A 25078-nucleotide genomic window follows, 5' to 3' on the forward strand; every position below is an offset into this window, starting at 1 on the left:
GATGTTTATTGCATTTGTTTCGTCTGCTTCTGCTCTGTCAGTGTCTCAGTGAGCATTGTTACAGGTCACTCTCACATCATTCATGACGTCCATAATCCCTCAACTGAACCTCACCTTCACACTTTTATCTGGCAGAGGTCCCTGGTCTGATGACGCGCTCCATCCGGCGTTGTGAGCTTGTTGTGTTTGAGATAATGACATGCTGGTGTTTTCTATTTAATTTGTGTATTTTGTACCACAGTGCCTAGACCTTATAATAATGAAGTGTAGAAGATAATAAAAGCTAGTAGGTACTTGGTTTGTGAGTATAAATACATGATGTTGGCAAAGCATGGACCGTATTTGAAAAAAATCTTTATCATTTTCAATTATAAATAAATAATGATCAATCATCCATCATTTAAATTCAAGGCATATTTCGGGTTTTTGGGGGTTTGGGTAGAGTTGAGTAGAGTGGGTAGAGTCACTATCTATTGCTGAAGGAGGAACCAATGGTGACTGAGCTTGTGGCCCACTGATGAAAGTACTGCAGTATTGATATATTTGCAGTTTTGAGTCAAGGCACAAAAAAAGGATAAAAATAACTCCATCCTTCATCTTCTGTGCCGTGGATCCATATTTTCAGCATATTTCAAACTTATCATTTCTCCATGCTGTGACCTCCTCGTAGCTCAAAGCTGAGCTTTACTGTATTATCAAAGTGCTGATTGTTGGGAACAAAGGTCAAATAAAGTGCAGGTTAGAGTTCTATTAAGTAATCCCTCAACACTGCAGCAGGTATAAATTAGTTTTCAGCTAAGAAGATCAAGAAATATTATTGAATTGGAATTTCATTACCCAATCTGCTTCCCGCTCTGTGAGTGTGTGTGTGTGTGTGTGTGTGTGTTTCAATGAGAAAGATGTTACTAAAGAACATGATTCAAATGTGGGGTCGTGTCTCTATTGTTGGGTTTCTGGTGATTGTTACGTAACATTCCACAGCAAATCATCTTAGAGAGCTGAGTGACAGATTGGCATGTTTACCTGGTCGTGCAAGCACCTCACACACACACATACACACACACACACACACACACACACACACACACACAAAGACATGCACGTGACTCTACGTAATTTCAGTGGATGTGACAAACTTTTCAGTCAGATAACAGAGGACGAAGAAGACGAAGAGGAGAGAGGCGTCGCTGACTGACATTCATGATGACCTCTTTCCACAACAAGGATCTATTATTTTCAATTGATCCAAAACTGGATATTCTTTTGCTCTTTTAACTATAAAATCACAACTATTCTCTTTGAATATTGCCAGATTCATCTTTTGTTTTGGGCTCTGTGAATGAAAAGCTGCCTGGATGTTGCATTGCTCTGGATTTAGCTGACTCCATGTCATCCAAGGTGACTTTCTCCATCTGGGATTTATCCTCTTTGGATAAACTACAACACCAGCTGTGTGTCAGGTCTGTTTCCTCCACAGGTTTGCTGTCTGGACACAGTGTTTTCTCCCATTTTCAGGAGGAAAAACACCATCTAAGTTGATCTTAAGAGTGTTGGCGTGACAATTACAAACTGTGGACAAACTCTTCTGGCCCTTCTGTAATTTATTTCCTCACCGTTAGAGTTCTGATCTGTTTGCACACTATGCAGAATAATTCCTTTCTGCAGGCTCGCTGTGAAGAGCCCATAATGACATCGGACTGGGGCCTCCCTCTGCTGGTGGCTCTGCTGATTCTGGCACTGCTCTACGCCTTCCTCTACCTGCCGGCTACCGCCCAGCGAGCCCTGCTGGAGCAGGCGCTCCGCAGCAACAACACAACCACCGCGGTGACCACCGCTGGCAAAGACGACTGGCTCACAGATGAGTAGGACAGATGGAGACGCTGGCAAATGGACAAAGAGCTTCATCAGAGGACAAGTGTGAGACAGCAGAGATAGACGCTGCCCTTTAGGTTCTGCTCTAAGTGTAGCTTTTACTGGCCAAAATGACAACATGAAGCAGATCAGTCAAATTGTTCTGCAAAACTAACTTTAATCCAACACACTTTGCAAAACCATCCTCATACGCGACAGCATTTTCATCTTCTCTTCATGAGATTGGTTGGCAATAAAGGACAAATAGGGGCGAAGAATGTCGTAAAATCAAAAGGAATGTGACAAAGCATTATATTTTGGCAGTTTTATCAGTGGTTTTGAATTGCTGTTGATGCCAAAAGAGGTTAAGAAAGCTAATGAAACCTCTCTAATAGGCCCCTCCCTGTGGACGAACGTATGGACGGTAGTCGATGGCAAGAAAATATAATGTTTTGATCCTGTTTGAATTGTGCCATGAATTACACCATGAAGCATTTTAAATGGTCATGAAGGACATTTATAACATACTTACTAGTTAAAGGTATAATATGTAACATTTCCACATTAAAATGTCTAAAATCTACTATACTTGTGCTATATATTTTGTTGAGTTGTGTACTAACATTATCCCAAATGTTGTCCCAGAGAACATCTTTTGTAAATGTATTAAAGGTTTCGTTTATGATCCCACGCTACTCAACGACATCATCAACGCCCCGCTTTTGTTTTCTTTGTGATTGAGAGGCTCCTTGTGGAAGAAATACTACAACATGTGTGTATAAATCTCTCCCGGCTGCATATTCAACTTATAAACATGAGAGTGGAATCTATTTTCTCATGTAACAGGTGGTAAGAAATGTGAAAAAAGCACTTATAATGCTTTGTGTGCAATGCAGGAGGAATATCTCAAACGAGACCTCTCACTGGTGGTTTGAATTGCCTTTATTAAAAGATACAGGATACTAGATTTGACACCAATATTTGACGATGCAGCACTTCATCGATACAGGCTGGGCATTGAACACAGACACATGTTTCCAGCTGTCTGTGCCTTTAAAAATATCCCTGTAGATACTGTATCTGCAGTATACGGCAACCATTGACATCTGAATATTGCGTCAGTATCTTTTTTTTAAATTTTTTTTTTAAATCACATTCAATTTTACAATAAAGTCGTAAAAAAGGAAGAGAATCTTGCTAAACCATGCAACACCCAACAAGCCAACATTTACAGTTAGTCTTAGATCACAACGATTTCAAGTTCAATGTTCAATATGTTCAGCAACAATGACAATATCATATCCAAAGACTTAACACAATAATGATATTTCTTATTTTTTAAGGGGATTTAATTCATCCCTTGATATACGTCTCAGTATTCTATCAGATACCGTCTTAAAATGTTTAAATAATGCTCAAAGCAGAATCGTATTCACATCTTGTGTCCTTGGTATATGAGAGAAGTTCAGAAAGGGCACACTTTGTTCATTTTTAATGAATGACTTGTATGAAATTATTAAAGGACATGCATGCATCTCTTTCTACAATATGCACAGTTCAGTTACAGTCTTTCAAAACGCTCCACAAAGACTTGAGAAAACTGCTGCTTTCAAAGCACACAGCGATGTTAAAGTATAGATGCATGTCACCTCATCAGAGTTTATTAATGATTTGAAAAGACAATATTTGGACGGTTAGAGCGTAATCTTGTATGAAAAAAAACGACATTCCTTTACATCCTGTAGAATTGATGATGTGGATTATCACTCAGTTTTTTCTTCTTCAAGTTTGTAATGAGAAACGATATTTGTGGGGATGTGATTTGATAGTTATGATAAATTGTTGAAGCTCTTCCCTTAATTAATCAATCCACAGATCAATCAATCGATACCCTAAGACATGGGATCAAATATATGCTTTAACTAAAGAAATACATGAAGAAAATACAGGAGTTAACCGACACCGTGAGAAAGTAATACAATCTCTAACGGCGTCTTCTTTTCTTCAACAAATATTGTAGACAAGGATTTCAAACTGGATTTTGCCACCCCTATTTAATTTGTTTTTATTTTACATCTATTTTGGGGATAGTCTTGCTCTAAGTTTTAGAACTACAATAATAAAAACATATATAAAGCCTTTGGGGATGTAAACCGGAATGGCAATGTTGCCTTTGATCCATTATTTAAGCCTATATTTGTGTACATTTTTGTCCCACCATTGAAAATATGCAGTTTTCTGTTTGCAGTGTACTCGTGGATGTACATGCTATCTGTCACTGGATTGCTTTGATACTGAAGAAACCTTTAAATAAACATGGTGATTCTTAGGCAAATTCTGGAGTTAGAAGGAGTGTTTTTTTCCTACAATGTCTGAGTAAATTAATATGTTGATGATTAATATGACAATGATGTCCCCGGGAATAAGTCACACTGAATCTAAAAATATGTGAATTATGTCTAAGAGAGTTATGGGTTATGCATGCATTTTGACGCATATTGTGGCAATCAGATGGTCGAGGGAACGAATGTGATCCAATCAAGTACATGAACGTAAATGACCACACCTGGCACAGCCGGCACAATCATGTGTGAAACCGATCATGCGTCTGCGTACTTGCGTGGATCATGTTTGTTCCCTCAAGGTTTTGAGGCCTTCATGAGCTGCATGTCACACATCATCTTTGCCACATGCCACTATCCCTTTAACTATTATTGGTATAGTATTGGAATAATTCCTATTGAACATCCAAATGCTCAGTATTTCCAAATTTCTTCTCTTCTCTTTGGGGACGTCAGATATTGAGTGTTTGTATTTACGACATGTGTGTAGGCCTATATATTGTATTTCCGTTTGTGCCACAAACTGACTTCCTTTAATTGCTTCTTTTGCAGACCACAGATCTACAGATGTAGAATAATCTGGAAGAAGAATATAAATGCAGTGACAGAAGGCAGAGAGAGGGGGGATTCTTTTCTCTCAAAGTTCCCGTCAGGACACCTGCACCGAACAGACAAGGAAGAAAAGGTAGAAGAGGAGACTGAGGAAGAAGAGGAGGGGAAGTGGAGCCTCCTGTCTCGGGATCATTGCGAGGCTGCTCTCACAGGACAAGATGGAGGAGGGTGAAAAGGGGAAGGAAAAGAGAGGAGGGGGGAGAACAGCAGTGAAAGACGGGAAGAGCAGCATCATCTCTCTCTCCCTCTATTCATTCCAGTCCTTGTTGAGGTCGAAGTTCCACTCCCAGTCCAACAAGGTGTTCTTGTCGTCGTCGGTGAAGTGGGACTTGACCTGATAGTTGCCGCGTGACATCATGCCTCTGGGGACCTCGTCGACCGGGCAGAGAACCTCGTGCTCCTCCTCCTTTGGGCAGTAACTTCCCACCATGTGCGACACCTTGTCCACTGCAGGAAGAAACAAAATGGACACTTGGAGGACTATACGACTTAACTAATGCGGGAAACAAGTTGGATGAAGCCGTTTGTGGCTCCATGAGGGAGCTGGGTGAAGTCCAATAAATTGCCTCAAGTGATGTCATTTGAGTCAGTGTCATTTGGGGACGAAAACTACAAACTGTTACAGAAGAATCTGGGGATGTGGAGTTATAAAGAAGTGAGCACACATCGCTCCTCATCTCTCTGCTTGAGGCTACAAATCCTTCTCATACTGCAGACTTTAAAAAAAGATAAAATATCTTACTACTTAAAAATGCAGTTAAATTTAAGAGCGCTCCGGAGGTCTGACTGTAGTTTGTTGGTCTGACTGTGTGTTTTCATTCATGTACATTTCTTTCGCATGTACATTTTAGGTGAATGTGTGCATGCTTCCTCCTTAGTTAACTATACAAATACCATATTTAGTCAAACAGCAGGCCGCAAATTACAAATATTAACTCTGATTGATGTTTAGTTATGTCTCATCGTCCCTTTATGATCAGCATCAGTGAGAACACTAGATGCGTAGTCCTGTATGTAGTCGTAAGGTGAAGCTGAGTGGTCTTACCCGTTATTCCTTTTCTGGAGGTCACATGATGGTACCGCAAGCCAGCAACGATTTCTCTGTTCACCTGCATGCACGCACACACACACACACACACACACACACACACACACACACACACACACACACACACACACACACACACACACACACACACACACACACACACACACACACACACAAAAGGTTCATCAGATCTCCAAATATTGTCAAGGACTTTTCTGACAGTGGCTGACAAAACTGGCACCCCTACGTTACCATAAACCTACTGTGACATGTATTTATCAGCCCGTTATGTTTCATTTTTCCTCTTTGACTTTTAGTCCCTCGCTCAAGCTCCAAAAACAGTGGATACTACATTTCCCATAATGCAACTCAACAACTTCCTTTATTAATAGCATTTTGTAATTGTTGCTCGTTTTGATGAGAGCTATATATAAATAACCTTTATCATAATCAATGTGTCTTTACTGCACGGCATGCAACTAATAGCCAACAACACAGAGTTCAATATTACGATTACACAGAGAGTTATAGGATTTTTATCAAACTGCATTAAACGACAGCAGTGAGGCCATCTGTCCAGCAGGTGTCCTCACAGCAGAGCAACATCACTCTCTGAGCTGTTTGGTTATTCTGAGAACGTCTCCCTCTCCCCTCAAGACCAAATCTGTAGTACTGTAGACGATTTGAGCCATTTTCAACCATGAAATATCAATATTACAAATACATCACAACCATATCACTCACAACTTAAAAACATGTTGAATTGTGCAGTTACTCTTTGATCCTGAAGGGAACATGAATGTGTACGTCACAGCAATCCATCCAGAAGTTTGAGACGTATAACTGAAAACTACAAATGGGAACCTGGTGGAAATCAATACATGAGTTATTAATAGAGATATTTCGGTAAAAGCCAAACACGTCAACCTGCTGGTGACTCTGGAGGAAAAGTCAAGAGATCACTAAAGTCAGTGGGCTTCATCCTCTGGGGACCGTGAATGTCTGTACATCATTTCAGTCTGGATCAAAGCGATAGACCGATCAACTGACATTGTCATCAGAGACATCTCACTCACTTGGCTAACAATACTATCAAAGACATTTAAGAATAATAACTTTAAAAAAAATCCAAAACATAATCACTTGTAGTCAGACTTGAGAAACTTTCAACTAAAGAAAGAAAGTTGCTTCTCTGGTATTAATCCTTAATGGCACTATAAATGAAGCAGCACTAAAAAGACTCATTAAATATGATAATGGTCTTGATTGATAACGTGGTTTGATCGTACATTGTGGCTGACTCAGCACGCTCTCCTATCGCTTAATCACTTACAGAGAATACCTGATCACGTGTTGGTTCATTGCATCCAAACACACAGTGATCCATCCACGTTGAAATGTACAGCTGTGCTTCTCTGCTCTGAGATAATTTAGACAAAACTCTTTTGTGCTCACTCAAAGATGCTTAAGCTACTTTGTAGGTAACATTCTGTTATAGGGAAGTATTTGTGCACAGTGTCAGATAAAGACCAGGCCACACAAATACTGTTAGTATAATATTTCAACATTTTAAATAATAAAGTCCAAAATTAAAATCCATCAAGGCGCCATCACTTTATTTCTGTTGACAAAACTGAAGCGTTATAATAATAAAGAAAGTAGTTTTAATAAAAACAGACTAACTCCTTTAATACGCTGAATCACTTTTTTCAAATTGAGGATTTTGTTTGCAGATTTGTCATTTTTTAGGGTGATGTCGTCAGAAAACAGGGGGACGGGGGCTCAGCTTTTCTTAGATACAAGTAGGGCGGCTTTCGAGGAAAAAAGGTTGGGAACCAGTGATGTAGAGTAAACCTCCCCAGCCTTAAAATCCCTGTGTTACTGCATCGATCCATCTTACCTTGAAGTGCATCTTCAGTCTGTACGTCACGCCTTCCTTTAGGGAGAGGGTCTTCTCCTTCAGAGCGCTCAGGTCTCCTGCACAGACAACAACCATCAAACGTCCCTCATGGTCAGCGTGACTCATTCTGTATGATATCACCTGCTTCATCATCTCAGAATGACTCACTACATGATCACACTGCTGCTGATTTACACACATATAAAGCTGAATCTCATGAGGAGAACCATCTGGAGAAACTGCTCCTCTTTAGCCCAAAATATGTATTTTTATAAAACTAAAATAGTTTTTTTTATAGTTTTTATCAGATAGTACTTCATTCTTTTCCCTCTTTTTCTAAACTTTATTGATTAAATATCCAAGCAAAAAGACATAGGTGTTGAGGTTTAATTAAAAGAAAAAATAGATTCACAATCAGAACAGATGAGAAAGAAAACAGGAACTTGAATGGTCAAAAGAAACTAAACTAAAATACGTGCACAAAAAAAAGGATTTGGAAACCAACAAGGCATAATTAATTCAAATAAGTTAACTTAAATAAAGAATATAGCCTGAAAGTTGTTCTTGAAAGCCGTTAGTAAGTCTGAGTTAGATTTAATACAATAGCAGCTGGAAATACACAAATACACACTGGCATGTGTTTACTTACAATAAGATAAATGTGTCTCACTGCAGGTTAAAATCACTAAAATATACACTTCACTCTCATTGTGTGAGCTAAATAAGAGGAATTGAAGTCATAAAGGTGGGAAGTCTTCTGCTTTAATACACATTAGTTACTGGTACAAAACAGAACGCCTTCTTTGTTCAATACAATCCTCTTTGTCTTGCCGTTGAGTTGAACGAGTTCATATTGAAGAGAGGAAAAGTATCCTGGACCATTGTAAAAAGCACACAGCAATCAGAAATGCATCCACTGCCTAATCACTTTATATCTCAATTTAAACCCCGACCATCAGTCCTGAGTGCCTCCTAATGGACGGAGAGAAACAAGGGAAGGAGGAGAGGAGAGGAGATGGAGGAGAGATGGGAAGAGAGGCAGAAGACAGCCAAGCAAAATAAAAGGAAGTGACTTCAGATAACACACATAGACAGAACATATAGTACATCGCTCTCTCAGAAGTGCACATACAGTGTTATAGGTTTGATTCCCTCTGGCGTCACCCAAATGAAATATATACGCACTCGTGCAACATTTAAGCACGAAAAATCTTTCTAATGAAAATCTTCTAACTCTGCTTATGTTGACAGTCATGTTTTCACTTAAATTGAGAATCTACATGCCGCCCCCTGTGGTTTAGTTGATTTATAGCACCACAAGAAATACTTGAAACTCCCCATTAAACTAAATCAGAGATGGATGTCATAAAGGTAATAAAGCTGTTCCTCACTGGCCGACATTTGAGAGATTTATCTCTATCTGTGTCTCGGTTCCATGGATTCCATTCTCTCTCTCTCTCTCTATGAACTGTGGTATGTAAATCTCCTTCTCCCTTCTCCCTTCTCCTCCCTCCGACTCGTCTCCTCCTCTCCTTCCTCTCGTCTCAGGAGACAGAGAAAAGAGAAAAGATGCTGGCCTCCCCCGGGAGCGTCTGACTGAGAAAATAGGTCAGTGTGGAGAGCTGTCTACCTGTTCTCCTCACCCACACACGCACACATGCACGCACACACACATACGCACACGCACACGCACACACACACACACACACACACACACACACACACACACACACACACACACACACAGTATGCATGCAAAGATGCACATGCACGGTGAAATCCACACACTGAACACATAGCTGAACCTCACACTTGGCAAATATTGCACCGATGCCACGAAATATTTAAATATTAGGGAATAAATCAACTGAAAAATTCCCGCTACACCCTGCTAGTTTACTTTGTGACCTATATTTAACAACACATGGCAAAAAAATTACAACTGTTTAATTTGTTTATTTTTAAAGCTGCTACTGCTTGAGACTTTAAATCTTAATTCAAAATACATGATTCACTAAATGTGATGTGTTCTTGTATCAAACTACCCAACAGTGTGTAAAGTAGTCAGAGTAATAACAGCTCCTCATTGGTCGGCTCATTGAGTCTACAGCCATGCTAGCGGCTCTGCGCGGCTATCCTATAAGGCACAGCTGTGCTCTGAGCTAAATGCTAATGTCAGCATGCTAACACGCTCATAACAACAAAAAGAGTAACGGCACCATTAAACGGTGGTAATGGTCTATTTTAAAATATATAATAATTGAACACTCGAATGAACGTTGTGCCTAATGAGTACGCTACTTAAACTTTAATTTACAGTTTTCTATTCACAAACTTTCCTCCCATTATTTGGTGAATTTCACAATAAGAATACCGTTAAATTGGTCACAAATGACATAATACTAGCCCCCCAGCACACAATAAATGTGGCGTTAATATCAGTGCTCGACATAAAGAGGCCGCATGCTAGGCGTGTGTGTGTGTGTGTGACTGAGTAAATGTGCAGCAGCATGCAAGCTCAGCAAAACGCCCCTGAACTCGGGGAACATGGAAGTTTAACAAAGCTGCAGTGATTATGTTTAGAGCACTAAAGCACTGAGAAGTCAAAGCCAAGGATATTGAAACACTACGTAGTGTTATATTGAACCTTATAGCACAGAAATGTGGTTGTGTGTGTTTATCTACCGAGAAACAGAATGTAAAAAATCAAGACATGTGCCAAGTAGTAGTACTGGAGTGAAATGACCTCACACAGAAATAATGAGAGACAGAACGTTTTCTAGTAAAATGTTAGATTTATGTTTATTTGGTGTTTAATGTATATACATATATATTAAATGTTTGTTCAAGCCAAACTAGGTCACAGCATTATGCCTATGTTATTGCGTGGGTGCCCCCATTGGGCAATAAATCCTCATCTCTGGCAGTCGTATTGCTTTTTTCCACGGAGACACAGCAACACATTACAAGTTGTTTTTGTGCAGCCAGCTCAGCCTGCAACAATAAAAATGTGTTTTGTGTTTAAATGCAATCAATGTTCAGGCCATTGATCTAAGCACAAAGCAACGACTGAAAACGACCCCAAAACTGCAATTTCTCGAGAGCGAGAATGAATCTAAACGTAAAGTCATCGTCTGGTAGCAGTGCTGATAAAGAGAAGGCGATACACTGGACGATTTCTAGAGCACAAAACAAAGTGATGAGTTCAGGATGAGGAAGAGGAAGTGTCACGAGGCGATGATCTGAGACAAGAAAAATATGAGCGGTCAAGAAGATCAGACAGGCTTCAGAAAAGCCAACAGTTTAAAAAAGATAATCTGAACCACTTTAGTTGGAGGTGAAACAGGAAATGAGAGCTCTTATATTGTCAGTAGTGCAAAAGAAACCTGAGTGGAGCACAACAACACTACAGTGAGATCTGTGATGGATCTACAATAACATTATATGTGTCTCTAAAGTTGATCTTAGATCTCAATGAAAGTAATAAGTAATAATTAGCCAGAATTTTATATAAGATTTTGGGAAAGATTCTTACAGTATTACAGTATGAACAAAACCACGCAATTTAGCTATTTGAGGTCATGAATTACTGTTTTACTGAGTCATGATTAAGTAAAACTAGTTGTAAATGCTTCAGCGGACATAAATTATTAACTGTGAGAGTTTTGTATCGGAGAGCTCGGATGTGCACGAGGGAACACTTGTGAACGGAGAAGTGAACACGAACCCAAACAACCTCGCAGTAGTTAACGGTCTCTGATGGGACTAACCAGTCCAGCCTGCAGTGAGAGTCTCTTTTCTCTTCTACATGTTCTATGTGTGGAGCAATCTCCTTTACTGTGGTGCAATGTACCCCCCCCCCCCCCCCCCCCCTTCTCTCTCTTACACACACACACACACACACACACACACACACACACACACACACACACACACACACACATAGTAGTAAATGCTCGTCATCACTTAGGGCACCGTGCTGCATTGGAATCAGCCGATAGTGTATAATGAGGTCTCTAATGCATTCAGCCACCGATGGAAAGTCCATTTCACATCCAGCCTGGTGCCGGCTCGGCTATCTAACTGCAACACGAGACACCAGCAGGAGCGATTATTACCTCGCTGCTTACTCAATAGATTAATGATGAAAGATGCTTTTCTCTCACACAGCAGCATTCAGCAATTTCTCCTTTTTTCTCTTTAGCTCCAGGAACACAAACACAAACACTCATCCAAATTAAACCTGATAAGTATTTGAACGGCTTCCAGGGAAAATATGAGAAGGAATAGTTCAGTATCACATTTTTCCAGTTGCACGAGAGACAAACAACACAGTTTCTAAAAGAGCACTTTCTGTATTGGACTGACGTCACTCCCAAGCTCATACAAGTATGCCATTCATTTTGATTATTAACATGTCGGAATTAACGTAAAACGAAATGATCTCACGCCACAAATTTGACGAAACAAGCCCCAGATTCTTCCCGTCTCGTCACATACTGAAGCTTTGTTCTGGGACGTTGGCGTCACTTTCTAACGCACTGTGAAAGCGTGTGAAAGGCGTGGTTAACGTGGTGAATTCAAACAACAACAACAACAACATCACGGTTCATAAATAAAGTAAAACGTAAGAACAAAAAACAAGTAATTTCTAAAATAACTCAATAACACTGGTCGCAAAGACTGGTCCTGACTTTTCGTCCCTAATATAGTCCAGGCTCAAAAACTTTGCATTCTACATTCCCCATAATGCAACTGGACAGCGTCTTTCATTATTAGACCATTCCTGGCAGGTGAACATCCCCACCTGCAGTTTGTAATACAGGCTCTCAAGACCCCTGCTTGTAGGAAGCAGCCTGTATTTGGTCATTTACGGTAATTGAGTCACGTGGTCTTGACATTGGTAGCAATGGGGTTATCGGCTGTTTCAGTATCTTAGTTTCGTCAATGAAAGGAGAGCTGGTGATAGAGGGAGTCTTATCTTTTGCTGACCACTGTTTATTGCTTGTTGATCACCTTTGTAAAACTCTTTGGAACGTTTTGGACGCGGGGTTTCCACCACACGTGTTTGTTTGTTCTTTCTGCAAATAAAACTACAAAACTCAGCCACTGGATCTGTGAATCATTGACGGCCAGCGAACTTCAATCACCTACAATCCTGATGACATCACTAAAACCTCACACATACAACACATTTTTCTAATCCGTCCTCCTTGTGTCGATTCAACTGAACTCCACGTGTATCATCCATGAGGTGCTCCTTTAAACACCCCCCCCCCCCCCCCCCCCCCCCCAGTACATAATGCAGTCTTTCTGTTAAAAAAAAAGTCCAAGCTGAGATTACACAATTGATTTTCCATCCACCTCTCACTTCCTCCATCATCTGTGATTGCGATCAGATCTGAAAGCATCGGTCTGGTGTGGAGGAGCAGCGCGCGTTCTCTCCGTTTAGTGCCGATCAGCAGATCTTCCATTACGCAGTGAAACACGCACGTTAAAGGCTGCTGGACGCTCCGCGTTTGAATCAGAGAGGACCACCGCATATAGTACAAAGTCAGTATTGCCTAGCAACCAGGTGACCTTTCCCTATTAGCAGTCTGTGTTTGTGTCTTCGTGTGTGTGTGAATGTGCATGTGTGTGTTATTGTGTATGTACAGCCTGAGACAAGGAAAAACCAGAACAAAGCAAAGCAAAGCACACACACACACACACACAGACGGACGGACACACAGTCACAGCTCCTGTTGACACACCCTGACACACAAGCCAATGATAGGTGAACCCACACACACACACACACACACACACACATGCATGCACACACACACAAACACACACATGCACACACGTTCACAAAGATCGATCCTTTCCTCAACTTTATCCCCTGTAGGGATTGATAATCTCTCTGCAGCCACCTGATTACCATGCACCGCAGACACACGCACAGGCACACACACACACACACACACACACACACACACACACACACACACACACACACACACACACACACACACACACACACACACACCTACACACACACACACACACACTACATTAACATACACGTGAATTTACAGACACCTCACTCTGACTGTCGCTTTCACCTGCACCCAGGGGAAGATGTCAATACAGCCCACTAAGCGAACATGTGTCTGTCTCTCCTCTCTCCAGCACAGACACACCCACTGCAGTCTTTCTGCACATAAAAGGCAGAACGTGGGGTGAGACGCCTCGCTCCGGGGGCGTATCAGCGGCATGTCTCACCTCACAGGGTGCGAGGCTGTAGCAGCACCGTACCACAGCTAGCCAGGGTTAGGGGAGGAAAAAGTAAGGCTGGAGAGAGAGGAGCAAACAGAAGAGTGATGGGAGGGAAGCGCTGCGTACCTGTCAGGTCCATGGTGATTGGTTCAGGAGCCTCGTCACACAGCAGGGTCAGTCTGGTCACCTGGACATTAGCCACAGCGGGGTCTGGTGAGGAATAACACAGTGTTCATATAGACATTTAAAAAGAAAAATGCATTCACTCATTCATATATTTGCTTGTTTGTATATTTTTAAAGGGACAGTTAGACATCTTGGATAATACGCCTACTTTATTTGCTTTGTTGCAATATATATATATATATATTTTTTGATCCCGTGAATTGTCCCATGAATTCCACATATGACATTTGTCAATTTAAAGATCACTTCGCAGACTGAAGACTGACAAATACAGAGACGAGGACGCATCGCAGCGAGAGACCGAAGGGAATAATCTCACTATTACGCACAATATTTCTGTCAGGGTGAGCGTTCATATCGCTGACAGGACGATAGGGAAATCTGTAAAGTTTCATCTAGAAGCGCAAAAAGGTTGGAGTAGCTTCTAACTATTAGAATACTATAATCTGGAGGAGGGAATATGTTAAACCTAATATTCATAATCAAACATAAACGTCTTCATATATATTTATACTGCAGCAGCTGAGGCTGAACGTCATTAGAATGTCAGTAGGTATTTGGTCATAAATCAAAGTACTGGACAAACTGGACATTTAACTCAACACCACAAATGTTAATTGTATGGTGGTACTACAGGAAAAGTCGTTAGGACTCATCCTCTGGGAACCATGAATGTCTGCAGAAAATCGCCGAGTCCAGAGTTATTTAAATCTGGTCCAAAGTGATAGTCTGACCACAAGAATGGCTAAAATACATCAAACATCCATTATGCTAATGCTGAAATTGTACATATTAAAATATCACGGTCCATAAACATTTCAGTTATTGGAGAAGAAAGTAATCGTCTAATACCAGTTTTGTAGGCCATCCGGATTCAGCAAGAACAGATTAAAAGCTTAAGGGCCTCTGTTTGACAATAAAGTCCTCTCCGCCCCCCCCCCCCCGCCCTCCCTTCCTCTCATTACAGCCTTTCTCACTGTATTTAATATTACCAAGATTAAGATGAGGCGGTGTTAAGTTACAGCAGTGGGGGAGTCAGAGCTATTCTACTGATATCAGCTGTCATGGCCCGGGCTGCTGGATTAGAGATGCTGAGGCAGGCAGGTCTATTCCAGTGTGTGTGTGTGTGTGTGTGTGTGTGTGTGTGTTTGATCAGAAGTTGATGACTGCGAGGAACTCTGCACCAAGTCGTTATATAGAGTGAATGGCATTATTAAAGCTGCAGTACCATTAGGTACAAGACTGAATCACCAGTTCGTCTATCATCTCAGGTAAGCAATAGACACACACACACACACGCACGCACACACACGCACACACACACACACACACACACACACACACACACACACACACACACACACACACACACACACACACACACACACACACACACACACACACACACACACACCTGCTGGCATTGCTTCTGTCCCCAGCAGGGTTTGCTTGTACTTGACCAGACTCTCGTCATCTTTGTCCAGTTGCCGAATCTCCTCCAAACTCTTCTGGACCGGAGCGATGTAGTTTAGGTTTCTGTCGTCCTCTTCCTCCTCAATACACAAATCCTTCTTGTCAGCCATGAGACCTTTCAGAGAGAAGAACAATAAAGGGAGGCGGTTATACGTTGCAGTGATTGCAGGTGCTTTAATCGTATCCCCACACTCCCCTATCTTACAAATGAACTCAAATGAATTTGTTATTTCAGTATTTCACAGAATATTAAGAGAGGATGATGAGTGCCTATATCTATATCTCTATCAAAAAACAAATAAATAAAAGCTGACTTCTCTCTATCACCTGGAAAGGGCAAAGAAGAAAAAAAAGTTAAATAAAATTTGCAGCCGAGCTCATCTGGGTCAATATTTCTGTTGTATTTCAGAGCCTTCAAACTCAACCGACAGGCGAGATTGCTTTACTGTCGGGGATAAGATGCATCTCACTCTCTTCAGCCATCCGGGGTTGGATTTCATCAGGGGTTTTGATTTAATATAGACTTTTACAGACATTCGATAATGTGTTCTGCAAGCTGGAATTTCATTTTGGCATCTCGATCTCATCCGCACCTCCTGAGAGTGAATACTTGCAGACTGGAATAGTTACACCGACTGAAAGGATTTGACCCGACAAACCCACAGTTCAGTTCATTTTGACTGAACAGTAAAACATTTGAACCTGTATCACAATAAAGAGAACGTTCAACACGGCAGGCTCTGATTTACCAGGATGTACCGACGGCAGGAATTGAAAACTCTTCATCCATTCACTTGGTCCTCACTGAAACATGCTTTCAGTGGGCATTCGTGACTACAATGCAAGCTTATAGCATCGGCAATAACGCAACTTTGACCACAATGAAATGTTCTCAGCAATGAACGAGCTCAAGACTGTTCAAGTTTCTTTGTGACTTGGTGTCTTTATGCTTGAAAACTCGGTGGTCCAAAAAGTCAAGGGCCGAGATAAGAAAGCGTTGGAGAATGTTGAATAAAGCAGATAAATTACCTATTTAATGTTCTTTTCTCATGAACAGACACACACACACACACACACACACACACACACACAGACATATCATTTATAATACGTTACATGGTCTCCAACACAAATGCACAATGTAACCTCTAGACTCCAATTATCCGGAGAACAGGATGCAACAGACACAACCTGCGAGCTGGACGTGTATTTACCTCGTGTAATAGCCTCTGCTTCTGTTTTTACTGTTCATAATGAGACGGCTCAGTGTACATCAGCTCAGAGCTGTGTGTAGAGGTAATTGGATGACACACACACACACACGCACACACACACACACACACACCCTTTAGTCACAAACATACCCTCCAAACAGCGTATGGATGCAGTCAAACAGTTACAGATCCTGTAAACAATAGCGGAAACCAAACGTGTTGAACAGCAACACAATGACCCAATACTAAGTGTCAGCGCACACACACAGACACACACACACACACACACACACACACACACACACACAGTCAGTCAGGGCCAAACCCGGCTGCCTTCAGCCCGTCACCATGGCAACCCTTTCAACTCCCCCTTGCAGTGACATCACCTTCGCTGTGGATCCGTTTTATTCGGCCGAATAGATAAAGTGGAGCGACGGAGCTCCACGGTGGATCAGTTTTAATACACCCATGCAAGTGCATTTCCATAAATCTATATTCATTTCTCTTTGTAATGGACTCAATCAGTCGTGTTTGTTTATTTGTAAATCAAATTTACGAGTGTTTTCATGAAATAGGCTTCTTTTTTTTTTGCCACAGTAAAGTTTACACTTAACGCAGAGGGAGGTAAACTGTTAGCATGGAGCGCTACAGCGATAGATGTTTAAATGTGTCTGTTAACACACATGTGCATCCTTAATTTACAAGTATTAGGCGCAGACAGGTTCCCCGCCTCACGCGTTGAGTCTATCGGGCAGATTAATTGTCCCCACAAATACGTTTCCTTTCTGGTAAAAATGAAGGTGTTCAGCAGAGGAATGGACATTTCTTTCCCATTTTCCTTCCTGTGTTTGAGACATCTTAAAAATCCTTGATTCTGATATTAAATATTTATACATGCATAGATTAGCCTAATGTTTTGAATCTGCATCTTTTTTATAATTAAAGGTGTTTTAAGATCTTTCTGTGTTGAATCCAGTTCAGCTAAAAAGCTGAAAACATGAGGAATTGTTTATGTAAAATATCAACACAAGGATCTACACACACACACACGTTAAACTCTACATGTCAGAACTGCATGGTAGATGACTTCATAAATGATTCACCCTGCTGTATTTACATATCAAACTCTGCAGCTCATCCCCACATGAGTAGCGTGAAATGCGTTTGTGAGCCGCTGCTACCTTCCTCTCTGACATCTGAAAGCTCCTCTCTGATCTCCAGACTGCTGACCTGTCACGGTAACCGGCAATTAACATTCATTTTGAAATCCTGGGTTTGGTCCTCAGAGTTTTTAATATGTAGTGTGCGGTAGTAGAAACCTGTCAACCGAAGAGGCATTCCTCCTTTGTTTGAAGTCGCAATGTGTAAGATCTTACCAAAAAATATAGGTGCAGTATTTTATTTCTACTACTGAGTCAGATATCATCAGTATATATATTTACATATATGTGTATAAAATGACAGGAGAGGGGGAAGAGAGGCATAATCCCACTGCTCTTCTTGGAGAGACCCGCCCCGGTGTAGCTGGTTGAGGCACAGACGATTGGTTGAGGTTAAGCATTGAGCTGGAGTAGTTCGGGTCAGGACAGACCTTTGGTCAGGGGACGGGGTCTTGATGACATCAGGTTACCGGTACCTCGGTGAGCATGCAGTCCTGGCCAATCCGAGCGCTTGAATGCTACACAGGGTGGGTCTTGCCAAGAAAAGTAGTGGAATTTTAATGTTCTAAACTAAAACGCTACCCAGATCTTAGACATTGTACCTTTAAAAACAGGCACATTTTGTTTTTTAATCAGATATGCGGTCTGTACAAATTAGTCTGAGTTTTTTTCAACGTGCACATTTGGAATCCTTATGTGAAAACCTTGAATAGTTTTCTGTAACATTCTGTGCATGGAGCTCCTTATTAAGATCGCGCATTTTCTAAAATCTGTGAAAATGATTCTTTACTCTGCACTACTTAATCAGTTATAATCTACTGTTGCAGCTGATTTAAGCAGAAACATTCAGAGCTAAAACCCTCCACATTGAGTGGCTCATGGTGTTAGAGACGAGCTAACGCCGGCGAAAAGCCAGCAGTGTGTCTGTTCTGGTCCATGTGTGGACATGTGTGTGTGTGTGTGGTCTTCCTTCTGTTGCAGCCCTCCATCTGTGATGTGATATCAACCGGTGGATTTTCTTTGATAGCCTTAAAACTGCCTCATTACCCCGCCGGCTCCTGAAACCGTCTTCTGCACCGTAACGCACCCGTCTGCTGTTAAATACGCGCTACAAGTCACAATCAGCACTCTTGTGTTGATACGGAAAAAGCTTGAAATCATGTTCGGTCATGTTCACTTCTGTTAGTTATTTTTTTTACACAAAATATTGATGTGGATTTCTTTTGGCTCTTTTCGTTGCCAAAACCTGATAGTCAAATAACTTGGTGTCCATTTATCATCATTATTTTTACTTCAGTGAATAAAAAGCAGATTTATCTTATTGTGTCTGAAAAAAATAATGAAAATAATGTATTTTGAATAAGATTCAGATTTTTACCTGCCGTCAAATCAAACCGCATTTGCACAAGTGATACATCATTTTACACTAACACAGAGGATCCACGGCCAGGATGTAGATCCATCAGACACAGAATCAGTGTTCATCTGCTCACATTTACAGCTAAACCAACACGTTTAGTGCAAAACCAACACAGCAATCTGTCTTGGCAGGAAAGAGGTGGCTTCAGGGGGAAGAAGGATTCGAAGAGGAATGCTAACATGAGTCCTAAAACACACACACACACACACACACACACACACACACACACACACACACACACACACACACACACACACACACACACACACACACACACACACACGTTCTTCTGTTGGTTCCTTGTTGACATGAGATTTTCACAAATGTCTGTATCCAGATTGTGACTAAATCTACTGTAGCTGGTAGACACAACCAGGCTCGCTGACTCCCCCGTTTCCAGCCTTAATGCTAAGCTAAGCTAACAGGCGGCTGGCTGTAGCTTTATATTTGACAGACAGATATTAAAGTGGTATCGATCTTCTCATCTAATTCTAGCATATTTCCCAAATTGTTAAACTATTGAACTGTGTTCCATTCTGGTGTTCATCCACGCGATGGAGGCTACCAGATAAAAAAAAATGTATCTGGATCAACAAAGAAACAAGAAAGAAATCTGTGTTTGACATTCATTTAACATACTGTATCATAAATGGGGCATTAATGGGACTTTAAGTAAACAAAGTTCTATTTCCTCAACAGCCCTCCTCTGTTTTATCGCCTCCTCTTTCCTTAACCCAGATAACCGTTCACCGTGTCAGGAAAACACTTCCTCCTCACCATGTGTGTGTGTGTGAGCCCTAAGCATTGCTGTTTTTATAGTCCTATGAGGCCCGCTGTCACTGCTCTGCTCTAATACTATAACGAGACCTCTGGGACGCTGAAACACACACAAACACACACACACACACACACACACAAACACACACACACACACACACACACACACACACACACACACACACAGACACACACACAACGGAAGATAAAAAGAAACCTTTCAGGTCTCTGGGAAGCCGATAGCGGCTTTTACAATGAAGGAAGAGGCCGTAAAGGAAGATTGATCTAAATAACAGCGTTACAGCGGGCCATGAGCACGGTTTGCCTCCATCTCTAAGGCTGCTGTCAGCGCGTGGTCCTTTTACCGCTGCAACACGACGGGAATCAATATGTCACCTGCACGAGGCTGCAGACACGCCGTCAACGCTGGAGACACTCATAACACTTCATCATGTTAACCAACAAATCGTTCACATCTCATTTCCTGCTTGTGTCCTTGCTGATGAAACACCGAGATGACAAACAGCTGATACCAGCTGCTGTTATTGGTGACATCAACACACGGAGGATGTCTCACCATGACACTGCAGCATCTGTAGCAGGTTGCTTTACTGCAGACCTGATGCTTTTAAAGCGTATGCTAAAAGAAAAGTGAGCAAGAGCATTCTCTCTAGTGTCCAGCAGGGGGCGACTCCTCTGGTTGTATAGAAGTCTATGAGAAAATGACTCTACTTCTCTCTTGATTTATTACCTCAGTAAACATCGTAAACATGAGTTTATGGTCTCAATCTCTAGTTTCAAGTCTTCTTCAATACAGCATGATGTTCATTTAGTACATTATGGTCCATTTAGAGTCAAACAGACCATAAAGCAGGGTATGTTTTAGGGCGGGGCTACCCCATTGTGATTGACAGGTCTCTGCTGCTTCTTCAGCCGTATATCATCAACATTCAAGATGGCGTCGGCCAAATCTTATAAGAATATATTAAGTAAAAGGTTGCAGTGAGTTACAAGAAGCTGGTGAAACAGAGGCTCGCCCGGACATGACGTCAAGACTCTGTCTCTATAGACAGAAAGCACATCACCCCTTTAATCAACCTCTCTCTCTCACACACACACACACACACACACACACACACACACACACACACACAGACTAATATGTCCTCAGCTGCACTGCAGAGACAGCAGGTTGTCTAATTGACTGACTTGATTGGTCTCGTATGTGTCTGCTCACCCGCACAACCTCATTTATTACTGCTGGCACAAAAAAAAGAAAAGGAGGAGGGATGACGTGAGGAGTAGATACAGTCTCTTAAACACATCTGACAAGCTGACAGCGTGTGTGAGTGTGTGTGTGTGTGTGTGTTTGTATGTGTGTGTGTGGAGAGTATAGTGCAGGTGGGGAGAGAAGAGAGGGAAAAAGATGAGTGTTCAGGAGGAAAGGAAGGAGCCAGGAGGAGGATTAGGGAGCAAGGTGTGGAGGTTAGTGTTAATAGAAGGTGGGAGATAGAGGGAGAAAGAGAATAAGAAGGGACAGAGGGAGGACAAAGGGAGAGGAATAAAGAGAGGAAGAGGGAGTTAAAAAAAAGTGAGGGAGGATTAGAGAGAAAATGCAGATAGAGAGACAGAAAAAAAAGGAGAGAAAAGGATTTCAATTAGTCTGAACACTTGCTGCTCGCTGCCTGCGCCGGTCTGTTGATTGACAGCTTATGAAGAGCGTTCTGGGCCTCACCCACTCTCTCTCTCCCTCTCTCTCTCTCTCTCTCCCACTCTCTCCATCACCACACAGACAGCGTCATCAGTGTCTTTCCTGGTAACATTTGCTGACAGAACACGTCGACCTCAAACGCCTTTGTTTCCTTTCTTTTCTGTTTAACCCCTGTTCCTCCTCTCCTCCCTTTCTCATCTTCCACCTCCTCTCCTCTTCATCTCCTCCAACCATTCCCACTTATCTTCCTCCCCCTCTCCTTATAACTTCCCCATCTCATTCCTTTTGTTTGTCTTCTTCTTTTCCTCCTCACCTTCTCCAAAAACCCCTATTTTTCTCGATGTTTCTCGCCCTCCTTTTCTCGCCTCGTCGTCATTTTGCTCCCTACTTGCCATTTACCTTCCACTCCGTCACCTCCCACGTTCCCATCAAAATCTCCTCCTCCTCGTTTTTCAAAACTCGATCTCAGCCAAGTGTTTTTGACGGGATTCGATGTGTCACAGTTACACAAAAACAACAGCACAGACGAAGCAGAATTTCAACGCGTGTCGGTTTGTAATTTCTTGAAGCAGTTTTTGTTTCAAGAAATTTGTGAAAAACAGCAATGAAATGTCGGGTGGTTGAAGTTAAGGGAGTCGGGACTGAAACAGTAAGTAGTAAACCGGCAGACATGAAGATCTAAGGTCGGATCCTGACTGGAGCAGAGCGATCGATTCAAGCTCTTTGAAATTCAAAGACTTAATAGAACAGATTATTCACGGCCGCCTCGGATCTTAAATCTCATTTCACCTCCTCCACTTGAAGATGATCTCTCATTTTATTCTGTTTCTTTGCTCCTTATTGTCACTGTGGTTCTCTCTCTCTCTTTCTGTGTCTCTCTTTTTAGATCACTTCACCCACTTTCTCTGTTTGCATCCCTCTTCGCCTTTTGTCTCTTCATCTCACAAACACACACACCTGTGTGAGGGGAAACCCCAGGACTGTTCCACCATCTGTAACTGCTCAGCCCTACTGCAGTGTAGTGAACACACACACACACACACACACACACACACACACACACACACACACACACACACACACACACACACACACACACACACACACACACACACACACACACCTTGCAAATGCATACTGTTGCAAATATAAAAGCAAAGAAATAGTGATAGAAGCATCAGCACGCACACACACAGCTGCTCCCTCTGCCAACATTTCTCATGAACACACACCCTTTTGCATGTATGTGAGCAGAAACATAATTACAAAAGCCGGCATAACACATGCACAGACGAACACACAACACACACACACACACACACACACACACACACACACACGCTCATGTTATAGATAGTCACAGATGTTGAATGAGATCAATAGCTATTGATCTGCCACCTTTGGCTTGTCTTGGCAGCGCTTCATGTGAGACATAAAAATGTCCACACCCGCCACAATAGAGACATATGGCGCGCACACACACGCACACACACACACGCGCACACGCACGCACACACTCAAGCACATACACAGAAAAACATCTCTTAAAACAAACACACACGCCTTAATTGTAAATTATAAACACAAAAATATGGATAATTGACACACCTGTAATAACTTCAATCACTGATGTTATTCTAGTTCACTAGAACACACACACACACACACACACACACACACACACACACACACACACACACACACACACACACACACACACACACACACACACACACACACACACACACACACACACACACACACACACACACACACACACACACACACACAAGCCTCACCTTTGTAGCACATAGTTAACCACAGCAGCTCCAGCACCTGACCCCCAAACTCACAGACGTCCAATCCCAGCATGGTGCCTCTCTGCGGGGCTGAAAACCCGTCGGGGGGAGGGGGAGGTGGAAACCTCCACAGGTAGCAACAAAGTAGCAGAGCAGAGACGGATTAAAAGAGGAGACCATCCACAAAAGTCTTGAATTTGGCGAGGAAAAAAAAAGGGAGGGGGGGGTGAGGTCAGATGAGCATCTCCTCCCTGGAGGAAATTTACCCCAAAAAAATGTAGTTGGAAGGGTGGAAGGGGCTGGCGTGAGAGAGACGGAGGCAGAGAGGCAGGGAGGGTATCCTTGGGTGTGGGTGTGGATGTGATGGGGATGTGTGTGTGAGCTACAGAGAGAGAGAGAGCGAGAGAAAGAGAGAGAGAGAGGCGGGGGGAGAAGCAGCAGACACAAGAAGCAGCCGGCTTTCTACACTTCTTTTTCTTCTTCTCTTTTGTAAACCGGACATCCAAAAAAAGGAGAAATCTAACAGTTGCTGTTGTTGTTGCATGCAGCAGAGAGGATGCTGGGAGCTAACGCTGGTTTAGCCGGCGGAGCCGTCTGCAGCAGCACGTGTGTGTGTGTGTGTGTGTGTGTGTGTATGTGTGTGTGTGTGCTACTCAGACGCTGTCTATCGATTCGCAGTCGAGCAACGAACCCCTCCCCTCCTCCTCCTCCTCCTCCCTCCCTCCTTCCAGAGACTGCAATGAGCTCATCCTTTAGCCCCCCTCCCCTCCCCTTCCTCTCCCTCCCTCATCCACTCTTCCTCGCCTCCTCATTCCTTCTCACCTCACCTCCCCCCCATCAACTCTTTCATGCCTTTATATTCCTCTTCATTTTTCATCACTTATACAAATCCTCATGTGGTGTCCCCTCTCTCCCACCACCCATTCATCACTGTGTCACGCCATCACTCTCCCTGTGTCTCTATTTACCCCCCCCCCCCCCCTCTTCATCTCTCTTCTGTCTTTTAGTGACCACACCCTGTCAGCAGTATGCTCCAATCATGACTCCCACTCTCATCTTTTCTTTCCCCACTCAATCTTTTTCTGCTTCATCATTTCGTCTTTCTCAGATTTCGGTTGTAGTTCTGAATATAAAAGGAGCTGCTTCTCTAGACACAAACACACAAACACACACACACACACACACGCACACGCACACGCACACGCCTTGTTAGTCTGTCATTCAGAGATAGTGCAGCTGTCATGTAGCATTGTGTGTGAGACATCTTCTCTCTTTCTGTGTCCCTCACTCTCTCAGACTCCAGCAAGCCAGAGCATGAAGATAT

The 25078-nt window shown here is 42.3% G+C and overlaps 1 protein-coding gene across 1 annotated transcript; it reads right to left on the reverse strand.

Annotated features, from left to right (window-relative positions):
* Positions 1–5052: 5052 nt before the first annotated feature.
* Positions 5053–23827, reverse strand: arhgdig (Rho GDP dissociation inhibitor (GDI) gamma; the record flags this gene model as incomplete). Its single annotated transcript, XM_079178423.1, has 6 exons — positions 5053–5252; positions 5851–5914; positions 7754–7830; positions 14141–14224; positions 15609–15788; positions 23755–23827. 6 exons carry the CDS (start codon positions 23825–23827, stop codon positions 5053–5055), a joined length of 678 nt encoding a protein of 225 aa, XP_079034549.1.
* Positions 23828–25078: the final 1251 nt, after the last annotated feature.

Source organism: Pholis gunnellus, assembly GCF_910591455.1.
Source record: "Pholis gunnellus genome assembly, chromosome: 17".
NCBI classification, from domain to species: domain Eukaryota; kingdom Metazoa; phylum Chordata; class Actinopteri; order Perciformes; family Pholidae; genus Pholis; species Pholis gunnellus.